Below are 13797 nucleotides of genomic sequence, written 5' to 3'. Positions count from 1 at the left end.
GAGCATATAAAGCACAGAGAGCCAATGGGGAGGCTGCAGGGAGTGAGCATCATAGGTATGCTGTGTACTGATAGGCATGGACGGAGTCAGTAGCAGCTGTGGGATAATGGATAGAATTAACCCCTTGAGTGCCTGTGTCCGCGCATCTGCACGTAGTCAGAGCGAGCTGTAGACTTCCCAATTCGTCACCCAATTTGTCACGAAGGCGGAGCCTGGAGGCGGTACCTGCGGTGTGTCTCTTCCTATCAGCACCTGCGCGCAGGTTGTGGCTGACGTGCGTCACTTTTGACATCGCCAGATGCGTCTCTGGGGCGGAGCCTGCGGTGTCTCCCCTTCTAGTAACACAGGTTGTGGCTGACGCATGTCTCGAGATGCGTGACGGGGGCAGGACTTTACGCCGATCCTCACAAATATGAAACATTAAATATTTAAGAGTATAATGGCTTTTGAATGACTGAATGGTCTGGGTCAAATCCGCATATAAAACTAGGGATTTCCCAGTGTGCCTTCAGTGATTCTTCTTCTTGTGAATACTCCATCTAAACCCTTAAAACGCTTATGTAATTTTGAAAGGGAGAGCAAGAGGGTTCAGCCCCCCAAAACTCGTCATGGTTTCAGTTCCAATGTTATGTTTCCTTTTCCAGATGGAGATATCAGCAATGAGGAGATAAACACGATATCAGAGAAACTGTATAAGTTGGACATTAACAAGGCAGCAGAGTCTGACATTATTTTGAACAAACAGGAAATGGTAGAAAAGAACGGACCCAAACAAGATCTGTGTGAGAAACCGTAAGTATTCGCTTTACCACGGACTATAGGTGCCCTGACCTTCTATGTCTATAAGCAATCTGGCCTTAGGCTAAGGCCCCGCTCCCAGAGTCAGCGCACCCGCACTGCAGACAGGCGGTGCGCTGAGATACACAGACCGCGATATGCGGTCTGTAGGGAGCGGGAGCCGGAGCGGGAGGTGGGCGGGAGTGGGAGGCTTGACAGGGAGGGGGGGCGTGGCTTGAGCGGAGGGACCCGCTACTCTCCCCCCCCCTCCCTCCACGGACTCGGGCTGGAGCTGCTGAGGGTAACTTTAAACACACACACGCAGGCACTCATACACACACACACACAGGCAGGCACTCACGCACTCATACTCATATACACACACACACACACAGACAGGCACGCACGCACGCACTCAGACACACACACAGACAGGCACTCACCTGCTTTCACTCCCCACTCCTCCCCGCTCCCCGAAGCCTCTCCTCCTCCCGAAGCCTCCCCTCCCCATTGGCTCACAGCCACACCACGTGACGCGTCAACGCTAGGAAACACCATTCTCTTGTGTCTCCTAGCGGCTGACGCGCCACAGCGTGTAGTCAGCTGTGCCGCCAGGGGGGACCGGGACCGGCTCGCGAGGATTCCCCTGCTGGTGGGAAACTCGCGACATGGCCGCCCGCGCCAACGAGCGCAGCGGGACCGAGGCCTAACACTAGTATGGTAATTAGCATACATTATCCTACATGCAAATTATAATGCGCTCTAGTCTGCACAACTAACCTTTAATATGCTCATTCACAGCACTCTAGCTTTGTTCTGTGATCATCACAAGCCTAACAGTATCCATAGCAATTTCTCAATCCATTTCCTGCAGAGCAGATACTGTAGGGAGATGTGCATAATTTACAGAATATGTACTCTTATCGTTTATTCTGCTCCTGCTGCACTACACAATTTGAATCTGCTCCTCATTAGAGATGGGCAAATCCATTTCCAGGATTTTCGCTGATGATACCCCAAAAATGTATTTTGCGGTCTAAAATCCGCAAACGGATTTGAGCGGTTTTAATTAGCATGGATTCATCAAAATCCGCAATTGGATACAATTCAACAATGGATTGTGGAATCCGCTGATTGGATCTGTCCACGGTATTGATAATAATAATAATAAAAAATCAGCTCAACGCGAATTGCCCTTTTTGACATTGATCTGCTGAAATCCACGGACCAAAGGAACCGGCCGATCCGCTACGGATCCAAATTCGCAAAAAATATGCGCCATTTCTACTCCTCGTGCATTATCACATTAACAGTCATCTCTTACTTATGCGTCTGTCTGACATTAGGCTGCCCAGTATCACCCAATCTGCTCCTTAAGGCCAGGTCCCCAGTGGCCGCTACAGCATGCACGCCACACACCACAGCGCAGCCCTCTATGAGGCAGGCCCCAGTGGTCGTGTGTGTGGGCGCGCAAAGCGTGATGATGTGTACGCTGGCAGGGAAGACACGAAGTTTGTCTTCTCGTGCCACAATGCGATCATGTGGTCGGCGGGCAGCCAATGGAAGGGCAGATATGCCCCGTCATGGCCACATCCCCCGTCATAGCCCCACACCCGCACATCCCATCGCTCCCCTACATACTGACGATCATGGCTTTTATCGGTGCACACGCCGCCAGGTGAGCGTTCAGCAGTAAATACTGGGGCCGTAGCCTATAGCAGCAGTCTAATCTGCGGGGGGGTTTTTTCAATTTAATTTTTTCTCCCTTTAACATGTGTATCAATACCATCCACACATTGATAAGTGATTAGCTAAGTTGCTGATCGATCCGTTCTCCTGTGATCGATCGGCGAAGATTCGGCTCTGGAGTTCACTAAATTGCTGTCTGTGCAGCAGAAGAGGACCAAAGATGCTAAGTTCTGTGGGAAGATCATGTGACCAAGCATTCACTAGATACAATTGGTGCACTGCTAGAGAGAGGGCAGGGCTCAAAAAAGGGGCGTGCCAGCACCTGTTTCAGAAGAGGAAGGAGGTGTGACTGTAAATGGTTGCTATAGAAACAAAAAATGCTTGTTACATTATAATACATTAAAAATGTAATTCAGAGTTGTTTAAAAAAAATGCTACAAGTATTTTCTCAAAGTACAGAACTGATTTTTTATTTATTTTTTTAAACCACACCTGTAGGATATTGCTTGGTCTGCAGCTTTAAGTATAGCTGTCAGTCTACTTTCCCAAATACATAAAGCAAAACTATCTTTAATTCTTCTCTTCCTTCTCAAAAAGATGAACAGGTATCTACCAACCAACTCCTTGCTCTCTATAAAATAAACCATCATATTCAACTGTAGTGCCTGCTTATCAGTGTGAATACACAGTTGTTTGCAGTAGTCCCTTAATACTGTACAGTATATTGTAAAAAGCAGTGCTAATAACATATTTCAGAAATGTGCACATGACAAAAATATACTATGTACGTTCCTACAGTACTACTAGCCCCAGTTAGCACAATACAGAAACCAATGATTACAATAACCCCTTGGTTAACAGAACCCTTTCTCTTTCACAGCTTGTATAAGTATGTGAACGAGAAACTATTTTCACGTCCAACCTATGCTGCATACATCTGTTTGCTGGATAATTATGACAGAAAGACAGGGACAGATGAGTCCTACAGTGAGGCCGAAATAAAGGAGCAAGACCATTTCTTGCATGAGATCATGAAGACCGAACTTATGAAAGAGCTTTATAACTTCTTCCACCAGAAGGGTAAGCCATGCTCCTTTCCCTGCAATATTTTTCACTACAATAGAAGCATAAGCGAAAAAGTCAAGGAACAAGAATAGTCAATGAAGATAAGTTTCAAATGTAAGCTGACAAACTTTGTTGCATTAATAAGTACCATTAACTATGGCAATTTATGTTACTAACATACCTTAAATATCTCCTTTATTGTATTGCAAGACAATCTGGCTGTAAAAAGTTAAACATCACTGCTTCACTAACTACAGCTCAACCCCCTTAAAACGCTGTGCTTGGGGTCCAAAGAATCACATCGCATTATAAGTGGATCGCGTTAGAAATATTGTACAATTGTATGCATTGTACAATAAAGTATTTAAGATACCAATCATCGTGTTGTAAAGTATTCATAAATACAAAAATTGGGAGCCACGCTTGCATCGGGTTATAAGCGGATTCGCGGTGTAACGGATCGCGTTATAACGGGGTTGAGCTGTATGTAGCACTGTATTGTAGCCGAGGAAAAAATAGCAAAAAGGAGCAAACAGTATACTAGCCTAATATTGGTATTTTATATATTACTAAAGAAAAAATAAACTGAACAGAGAGTATTTGCGCATTATCTACACTACTAATATAAAATTAGCCATCAGGTTTTTAGTGATTTTAAGTGATATGTTTGTGTGATCTAATATGGTATATACTGTACTCATGACTGTATTAAGTATGGTTGTACAATAATGTGTATCCATACATACCTATACAATAATAATAATATTTTTTTTTAATAATCTACAATTAAAATAAATGAAAGAACACCATAAATAATAGGGGGAAAAGTGTAATTTTTTAAAGTTATCCCTTAAATTACAATAATTGCATTAGCTTTAGATAACGCACATGAGTAATGTGTCTTTAACGCATGTGTTAATTACCTCGCGTTATAGTTTGGCCAATGCGAATGTGTAACCCGTCTCTGCGACATGAAAATCACCGTTAATCCCGCTGCTACTTTTATTAACGGACGTTACTTTACATTATTAGAGCAAAAGTCACAGACTTCTGTGGACCTACCCCCTATAAACACTATGCATGAGCTACAGTGCAGTTAAAACTGGTTAAGAAAAAGTGCCTCCACAAATGGTGAAGAAAAGCTTAACATAAAGTGCAAGATAAAATAAATATTTTTCATCATTCTCATTTTATCTTGTACATTATTCCCAGCTTTTCTTTGTTCATTAGCTCTTTATTTTTCATTATTATTATATTTTTTTGTCTTGCTGGCTGCCTCCTTCCATAAGTCAGTTCTGCTTGAACCTTCAGGAGGTTTTAGATGGGTCAATATAGAACAGGACTTTCAAATTACTTTAATAAACATACAGATACCCAACAAGCTCTGAGAAACCCCAAACATTACCACAATATATCAAAATCTCTCTCTTTCTCTCTCTATATATATATATACATACATACGTGTGTGTGTGTGTGTGTGTGTGTGTGTGTGTGTGTGTGTGTGTGTGTGTGTGTGTGTGTGTGTGTGTGTGTGTGTGTGTGTGTGTGTGTGTGTGTGTGTGTGTGTGTGTGTGTGTGTGTGTGTGTGTGTGTCAAAAGGAGTGCTAGAGAGTGTGGCTAAATGTATACAACAACAAACAAACATAGATGCCCAAAGCTTCTTCCAATGTGACAAAAAGTAGCTTTGGGCATCTTTGTTTGTTTTTTGTTCTTTCAAAAACTTTACCTGCAGCCAGGTTGGAATAATCAATAAAACATTATTGGGTACAAGTGCATTTAACATGTTTTTTACAAATGCATGTCTTATATTTTATGTGATTGGGAGCACGCTATTGGTATAGAATGCAGGGTGGACCTTCTTACTCTGAGAATGATTCTTGGGTCATATTCAACCACGTTACAAGTACGACTGCTCATGCTTTTCCGTTCTAGGCATATACCAGACAGAGAAAGAGTTTGTGAAAGACCTGCAGAACATGTGGTTTGGACTTTACACTCGATCTTCAGGAGAGGCAGATTCCAGCGGGTTTGAGCATGTGTTTGTGGGTATGTGTTGCCATATATATAGGGTATCATTTATACAGTAGCTCTTTGATGTTGGAAAGGGGAATTGTATACCTAATCCAGCACAGCACCACACATCACAGGTACATATGATAGAGCAGGTAAAAGTAACGCTGTAATATCACAATGTACAGTATTCTGTTATATCAACTAGGGCCGTATTAGCATTGAAATATAATACCAAATTAATTCATATCAAATACACAGGTACTTTGAGTGGCAGTACAGTGTATATTACCAAGGTGAGGCACAATGAAACTGTAAGAAAATGTGAAACATTTGAAACCTCCGGTCTCGTGTTTTCGCAGGCGAAGTGAAGAAAGGCAAAGTGTCCGGGTTCCACAGCTGGATCCGCTTCTATCTCCTGGAAAAGAAGGGTTTGGTAGATTATTACAGTCACAACTTCGATGGGCCGGTGAGTTCCTTTATGTGGTGATAAAAACGATGCCCTAGATTAATTAAAAGGCTGATGTACTCTACTTCAGAGAGAGAGAGAGAGAGAGAGAGGCAGTGTCAGAGAGTCCCCAGATTACATGCACTCGATGTCCCACACTGTATGGTAGGGTAGTAACTTCGCAGTAATGCAAACCAGGGTGTTGGGATGATCTTAAAGATATTAGTGTATCGATACCCCAATGTGGTAATAGTATTAGTGTATCGATACCCCAATGGTAGTAGGGGTGTGGTAGTATGCTAAAATGTAAGCTTTAATATAACGATGGTTAAAATAAAAGGGGTTGGTAGCATCTGAGAGAAGCGTCAATTCTGTGGAATACCTATAGAATAAGAGCAGAAAATGTAGTGTACTTTGGGATGGTGTACACTGTAATCAGGATAGGACTGTTGGTTGTCAATGAATTACAGTGTCCACCATCCCTAAGTACACTACATTTTCTGCTCATATTATATAGGTAATCCTACAGCAGCGACGTTTCTCTCACTTTTAATCAAGTTCGACTAAGACCGCGAGAAAGCTTGCACATCTCTAATTGGCACACTTCCCACCAATGTAGCGAGACTGTCTTTGGTGCCGGGGCAATCTGCGGTCGCGACCGTGGGGGCCCCGGCAATGAAAGACTAACGCTGTGGGGGCATGGGGGGGGGGGTCTGATATGGAAGCATGAACCACCCGCAGCTGACACTGTCTTCGGCGCCGCAGACTTTTGCTTTTTTGACCGCAGGGCAGTAGACAGTGAGTCTTGCTATATCTACATGTCTAACACTTCTCGTCTTGTTGTAACCCTCACACTGCCTATCCCAAGCCCTGTTATGTCTGTGTTTCTGTCCCCAGTCCTGTTATGTCTGTGTTTCTGTCCCCAGCCCTGTTATGTCTGTGTTTCTGTCCCCAGTCCTGTTATGTCTGTGTTTCTGTCCCCAGTCCTGTTATGTCTGTGTTTCTGTCCCCAGCCCTGTTATGTCTTTGTTTCTGTCCCCAGTCCTGTTATGTCTGTGTTTCTGTCCCCAGTCCTGTTATGTCCGTATTTCTGTCCCCAGCCCTGTTATGTCTGTGTTTCTGTCCCCCGCCCTGTTATGTCTGTGTTTCTATCCCCAGCCCTGTTATGTCTGTGTTTCTGTCCCCAGTCCTGTTATGTCTGTGTTTCTGTCCCCAGCCCTGTTATGTCTGTGTTTCTATCCCCAGCCCTGTTATGTCCGTATTTCTGTCCCCAGTCCTGTTATGTCTGTGTTTCTGTCCCCAGTCCTGTTATGTCTGTGTTTCTGTCCCCAGCCCTGTTATGTCTGTGTTTCTATCCCCAGCCCTGTTATGTCTGTGTTTCTGTCCCCAGCCCTGTTATGTCTGTGTTTCTGTCCCCAGTCCTGTTATGTCTGTGTTTCTGTCCCCAGCCCTGTTATGTCTGTGTTTCTATCCCCAGCCCTGTTATGTCTGTGTTTCTGTCCCCAGTCCTGTTATGTCTGTGTTTCTGTCCCCAGCCCTGTTATGTCTGTGTTTCTATCCCCAGCCCTGTTATGTCCGTATTTCTGTCCCCAGTCCTGTTATGTCTGTGTTTCTGTCCCCAGTCCTGTTATGTCTGTGTTTCTGTCCCCAGCCCTGTTATGTCTGTGTTTCTATCCCCAGCCCTGTTATGTCTGTGTTTCTGTCCCCAGCCCTGTTATGTCTGTGTTTCTGTCCCCAGTCCTGTTATGTCTGTGTTTCTGTCCCCAGCCCTGTTATGTCTGTGTTTCTGTCCCCAGCCCTGTTATGTCTGTTTCTGTCCCCAGCCCTATTATGTCTGTGTTTCTATCCCCAGTCCTGTTATATCTGTGTTTCTGTCCCCAGTCCTGTTATGTCTGTGTTTCTGTCCCCAGTCCTGTTATGTCCGTATTTCTGTCCCCAGCCCTGTTATGTCTGTGTTTCTATCCCCAGTCCTGTTATGTCTGTGTTTCTGTCCCCAGTCCTGTTATGTCTGTGTTTCTGTCCCCAGCCCTGTTATGTCTGTTTCTATCCCCAGTCCTGTTATGTCTGTGTTTCTGTCCCCAGCCCTGTTATGTCTGTTTCTATCCCCAGTCCTGTTATGTCTGTGTTTCTGTCCCCCGCCCTGTTATGTCTGTGTTTCTGTCCCCAGTCCTGTTATGTCTGTGTTTCTATCCCCAGTCCTGTTATGTCTGTGTTTCTATCCCCAGCCCTGTTATGTCTGTGTTTCTGTCCCCAGTCCTGTTATGTCCGTATTTCTGTCCCCAGCCCTGTTATGTCCGTATTTCTGTCCCCAGCCCTGTTATGTCCGTATTTCTGTCCCCAGCCCTGTTATGTCTGTGTTTTTATGTTCTCTCCTGTTCACGGGTCACTGAGAGTTAACTCCAACATTTTTCACCTCTCACAATGATAGTAACTGTCAGACCCTCTGTGTCTCAAGACTGTCCCTACATCCCAAAAGACAGCAGCAGAGCAAACAACACAATTAGATTGTGTCCCAAATGGCTGGGAGACAATTTAATTACGACCTGCCAGCATCCTACGGTGTTGACACTTCAGCTGAGTTGGTTTGTGAGGACAAATTAGGTTAACTTCACAATGTTCATTGTGATGATAAAACATCCCAGGCCAGCTGCAGGGGGCCAGTGTGATGTCCCCCCTCCTCTCTGCCCGGCAGTTATCCCATTCCTCTTTAATTACGTGCACTTGTCACACTTTGGTTCCAGGATTCACTGCACTGATGATTTTATGTGATTTTTCTTTATTTTCTGCACATCAAAATAGCCTAATAAAATATGTATTTCTATTATAATTTCAGTTTTAAGGGTCTAGCTGCAAGTTATTTGTGTTGCATCCTTTTTATTTTTGCATGCAAATGGTAGGATGTTTGCTCCCCAATAAAACCACTGATCCGCTTTTGCTTATCTTGGCAGTGGACCAGTTACCCCGATGTACTGGGAAAGCAGTTCCACTGGGATGGCTTCATGAAGGAAGTGGGCTCTCAGTTCATTGGCTCAAGTCCTGAGTTTGATTTTGCCGTATACTCCTTGTGCTTTATCACTCGACCAGGAAGGATGTAAGTCCCATAGCACTCTCACACATATAGTACCTAGTAATACCACTTTGCCCATCTCACATACATATGCAAATAAGTATTATTCCTACCATGCTCACACACATATTCTTCTTAGCACTCACAGTTCAAACAAAACACCTTGATTCGTTAATTTGTTAATTAGTTATGACACTCATATGTGTAACTAGTCAATTGCTTCAGGCACTCACCAAAGTACAGTAATTAGCTAAATCAACAGCTTCTGACATATATATTACTAGGAAAACATACATTGGGAGTTACCTCTCATTTTCAATTATGTCAGATCCGCACAAATAGTTTTCGTTAACGACTTCTGACACACACACACACACACACACACACACACACACGTTGAGATTTACAGTTAATGCAACATTTTAGAGAGACTTGCAGCACACCAGAAAAATACAAGCGCAATTATACTTTTACCAGTGCACCTTACACCAGGGAATACGAGGAGTTGATCCAGGTAAGGCTGCAGTCCCAGTCAGCACTGTAGCATGTGCGCCCGGCGGGGGGGCAGTGCGTGCACAGTGCTGCACTGCGATCTGCGGTCCTAGACAGAGGGAGAGTTTGCGACGGGAGGGGGTGTGGTGGGGGTTTGCAGAGGCGTGGCCATGACCTCACGCGGCTGGTTCGCCCTCATTGGCTGAACCGCCGGCGGGGGCGTGGCTATGCCGCCGTCGCACACTCTAAACTCCATTTCACAGTCTTTACTGAAAACCTGTCGCGGACCGCTGAGGAAATGTGCGCGACAAGGTAATAACTGGGACCGGACTGACTGGGTGGGTCATTGCTTGAACGCACAGCGCACGTCGAGGCGTGCGCTGTAGAAGGTACTGGGGCCACAGCCTTAGAAGATGAATCAGGGCACTTCGTATATATGGACATTTACTGTTACACACAACTAGTCAACATTTTTATTTTCCTTTGTAAAAAAATGTATTGAACTGTACTTATCGACTTCACTTTTGCTCATAAATCTAGTAGCCATTCTCAAAGCTGTTAAATATAAATAGATCTAGTTGCCAGCTACAGCCACCAATGTATGTGAATTATTCCAGTTACCAGTTCCCGTTATACACGTCACTGGTTACATGTTACACACATCAAATTAGTTACGGATAGCGTTTTCTACCTATTCACAGTACTTTCATCATGAATAAAGTAGTGTACAAAGTTGTAACTAGTAATAGTTATCAGCTACACACACAATAGTTACTGGCTCCTGTGAAAACATATTAATTAATACAGTCATTGTTTGTTCTTGTATAGCACTGCTAGATTTTACATAGCGCTTTACAGAGACATTTTGCAGACACAGTCCCTGACCTGTAGAGATTACAATGTATGTTTTTGGTGCCTGAGGCACAGGGAGGTGCCTGAGGCCCAAAATCCCGACAGCGGGAATTGAACCAGGTTCCCCTCAAACTCAGAATCAGTTCTTTACTCACTGAGCCACTCCTTCAGCCCATTATTAAGCAATAATCCCCAAATACCAGGGCATTACTGGCCAATAATGCCCTAATAAGGCTAAATGTAGGCTTATTTTTTTTATTTTATTTTTTAATTTTTCATAAAAAAGATACACTTTTGTAGTCATATTGATTTTTTATCAGCATGATTGTCTACATTCTTTTGCTTTTACTGCAAGTATATTAATAGGAAATTGTACATACACACAACCACCTCTATATACATATACATTGTATTCACGCACACGCACACACCAATAAAACACTGCTGCCTCTCTTTACACCCACAAAACACACAAATCTTTCCCCTCACTCTGTGCGGAGCTCTCTGCAGGCAGGGTGGGGGCGGAGAAAAGCCTTGCTGGTGCCTCCTGTCCAATCACCTCCCCTGTCTGAGAGTTGATCTCGCTCTTTGTGAATGAGAACTGAAAGCTGATTGGCTGAAAAACCAAGCAGGGTGCAAAATATTCAAGGCCATTACTGATTGGTTAAAATTCCAAGCATTATCCAATCAGAGAGCAGGGATTTCAATAATGCCTGGAATTTAACAGCTTTAGCCTATAATACTAGTTATTCCCAGACTACTATACTAAACAAGTAACTTCGTTTGAACAGAATCCTATCATAGATGCTATACACAAGTTCAACATAATTCAAGTCAAAGGTCTGATTTGCCCAATTTATTAGTTTATTACATATACGAGGAGGGTTTAATTAATTCAAACACAATAGTAAATAGTGGATATAGAAAAGCAATAGTTATTGTTCAGTAAAGTCTTCCTATTGCAAAACGTAGGCAACCCCCCCACCCCCCCTATATTTATCATAGAAAATGAATGTTGATGGAAGTAATTGGAGTTTTCCTTTGATAATCCTGTGCAATTCATTTGCACTGTTTTTTCCACAGCCATGAGATTATACGGTAGTAAAAACAAACTACCTATAGGTTGTAAGGCCTTCTATCACTAAAGTAGACGGAACTGTACAATATGTTCACCAAATATACCATCAATCAGTGTCAGAGATATCTTAACATATAAAGTTAGGATATGAGATCTACAGGCATACCCCGCATTAACGTACGCAATGGGACCGGAGCATGTATGAAAAGTGAAAATGTACTTAAAGTAAAGCACTACCTTTTTCCCACTTATCGATGCATGTACTGTACTGCAATCGTCATATACGTGCATAACTGATGTAAATAACGCATGTGTAACAGGCTCTATAGTGTCCCCGATTGCGTACAGCTTCGGTACAGGTAGGGAGCCGGTACTGCTGTTCAGGGCGTGCTGACAGGTGCATGCGTGAGCTGCCGTTTGCCTATTGGGCGATATGTACTTACTCGCGAGTGTACTTAAAGTGAGTGTCCTTAAACCGGGGTATGCCTGTATTTACTTTTGTGTGTTTTCTGTCTTTGTCTTCCCTCTTTGTGAAGAACGCACTCTGTGGGTCATAGTCCTGTTTTTGTGGCATTGTTTCACATTCTCTTTGTAAATTACTTGTAACTAATGTTATAACTGTCTTTCTTATTGCAGTTGTAAAGTCAGCTTGGGAGGACACTCTCTCAGTATACAAACCTACACATGGACCCAGACCTCTTACGGCAATGGCAAAAAGTTCATTGCCACGGCTTACCCTGTGTGTTAAACTGGTCCGTAACAAACCTGGGATGTGTTGCTGCTTGTCAGAGTTCAGTTGCTGTACCCCCAGGACATCCCAAATTTGACACTCACTGTAAACAAAGTTCAACAGGGCTTTATTGCACTACCAAACATATGCAAAATCCTGCCATCAAGGATTTTATTCACCTCAAGAGTACAATTGTGGCTTCAATACCAGCTGCTAGACAGATCTTACATCAGTAATGTGTTGGAAAATAGCACATTCATTTTATTTTTTGTTTTATTGTATGTTGTATGCATAGAGCATGCTATGAATGTGTTTTTTGTCTTCCTATAAATGGTCTCAGTTGACTATACTGTAATGTTATCATTCAACAAAACACAAATTAAAAGTAAATAACCAGCTATAAAAGTTCAAATACCTACATTTTAAATTTTATTTTTATTTACAAAAGTCCCCCCTAGTGGCAAAACTGAGACAAACCCCAGTATTAATCAGAGGAAATACACCAGTTGCTTTTAATAAATCTGGTTCTGCCGTTGCAATGGTTTTGCTCCAGGTTTGAAGCTGGGAGACCTTATTAACTACACTGATTTTAGTTACAACCTAAGCGTCAAAATTGATTTTCCACACGCGTCCCGATATTTAAGAACATACTGTATACAGCATGGGGCTGCTGTGATTTATAGTGCCGTGGTACTACTACAGGTACTACAGGTTTTCAGGATTTTAGGATATCCCAGCTTTAGTGCAGGTGCTCAATCAGTGAGCCACTGATTGAGCCACCTGTGCTGAAGCAGGGATATCCTGAAAATATGGCCTGTTGGTTGCCCTTGAGGGCTGGAGTTGCCCACACCTGCTGTACTACATATTTAGCTGCTTATTCTGGGACACCTAGATATGGATGGAAAGTGAAAGAGAGGTGATAACTCTCTCCCCCAGGTTAAAATGTTACATGTATTGGATATGTTACTTTGTGTGCAAGGCCGGGATATATTTTATTGTGCAAACAATCCTGCAGTTTTGTTTTTCATTTTAAAAAAAGGACGTACTGTACTGAGAATCGCTGTAGGAAATAGAATAGATAGATAAATAGATGTAGCTATTAATACATTCCCAAAATCAGGGAATTAGTTAATTTTGTGCATAAATGGTTAATTTAGCGTAGAACGTTGTACAACAATTTTTAAGGTATCAAGAAAAAAATAGTAGTAAATATATATATATATATATATATATATATATATATATACAGCTAAACCCCGTTATAACGCGCCTCGTTATACCGCGATTCGGTTATAACGCGGTTTTCCCGTGGCTCCCGTTTTTTTTTTAAAAAAAAAAAAAAAAAAAAAAAAATTTTTTAAAAAAAATTTTTTTACATTTTTTTTTTTGCACACTGCACACACTCACTGCACACACACTGCTCATTGCTCACACTGCCACACTGCACACACACTGCACACTGCACACACACTGCTCATTGCTCACACTGACACACTGCACACACTCACTGCACACACACTGCTCATTGCTCACTGCCACACTGCACACACACTGCACACTGCACACACTCACTGCACACACACTGCTCA

The 13797-nt window shown here is 42.9% G+C and overlaps 1 protein-coding gene across 4 annotated transcripts in view; it reads left to right on the top strand.

Moving 5' to 3' along the window:
* Positions 1–13235, top strand: part of ENDOU (endonuclease, poly(U) specific) — a 48377-nt gene extending 35142 nt beyond the window's left edge. For all 4 annotated transcript variants that reach the window (XM_075591703.1, XM_075591701.1, XM_075591704.1 and 1 more), the window contains 6 exons: positions 645–792; positions 3347–3546; positions 5464–5577; positions 5904–6010; positions 8938–9080; positions 12115–13235. In XM_075591703.1, the coding sequence (XP_075447818.1) occupies positions 645–792; positions 3347–3546; positions 5464–5577; positions 5904–6010; positions 8938–9080; positions 12115–12226 (824 nt within the window). In that variant the 3' untranslated portion in view covers positions 12227–13235. The remainder of the gene's footprint in view (positions 1–644; positions 793–3346; positions 3547–5463; positions 5578–5903; positions 6011–8937; positions 9081–12114) is intronic.
* The last annotated feature ends 562 nt before the right edge of the window (positions 13236–13797 follow it).

Source organism: Ascaphus truei, chromosome 3 (genome assembly GCF_040206685.1).
Source record: "Ascaphus truei isolate aAscTru1 chromosome 3, aAscTru1.hap1, whole genome shotgun sequence".
In the NCBI taxonomy this organism is placed as follows: Eukaryota; Metazoa; Chordata; class Amphibia; order Anura; family Ascaphidae; genus Ascaphus; species Ascaphus truei.
Note: the sequence above shows the minus strand (reverse complement) of the source record. Positions and strands in the feature narration are given on the sequence as shown.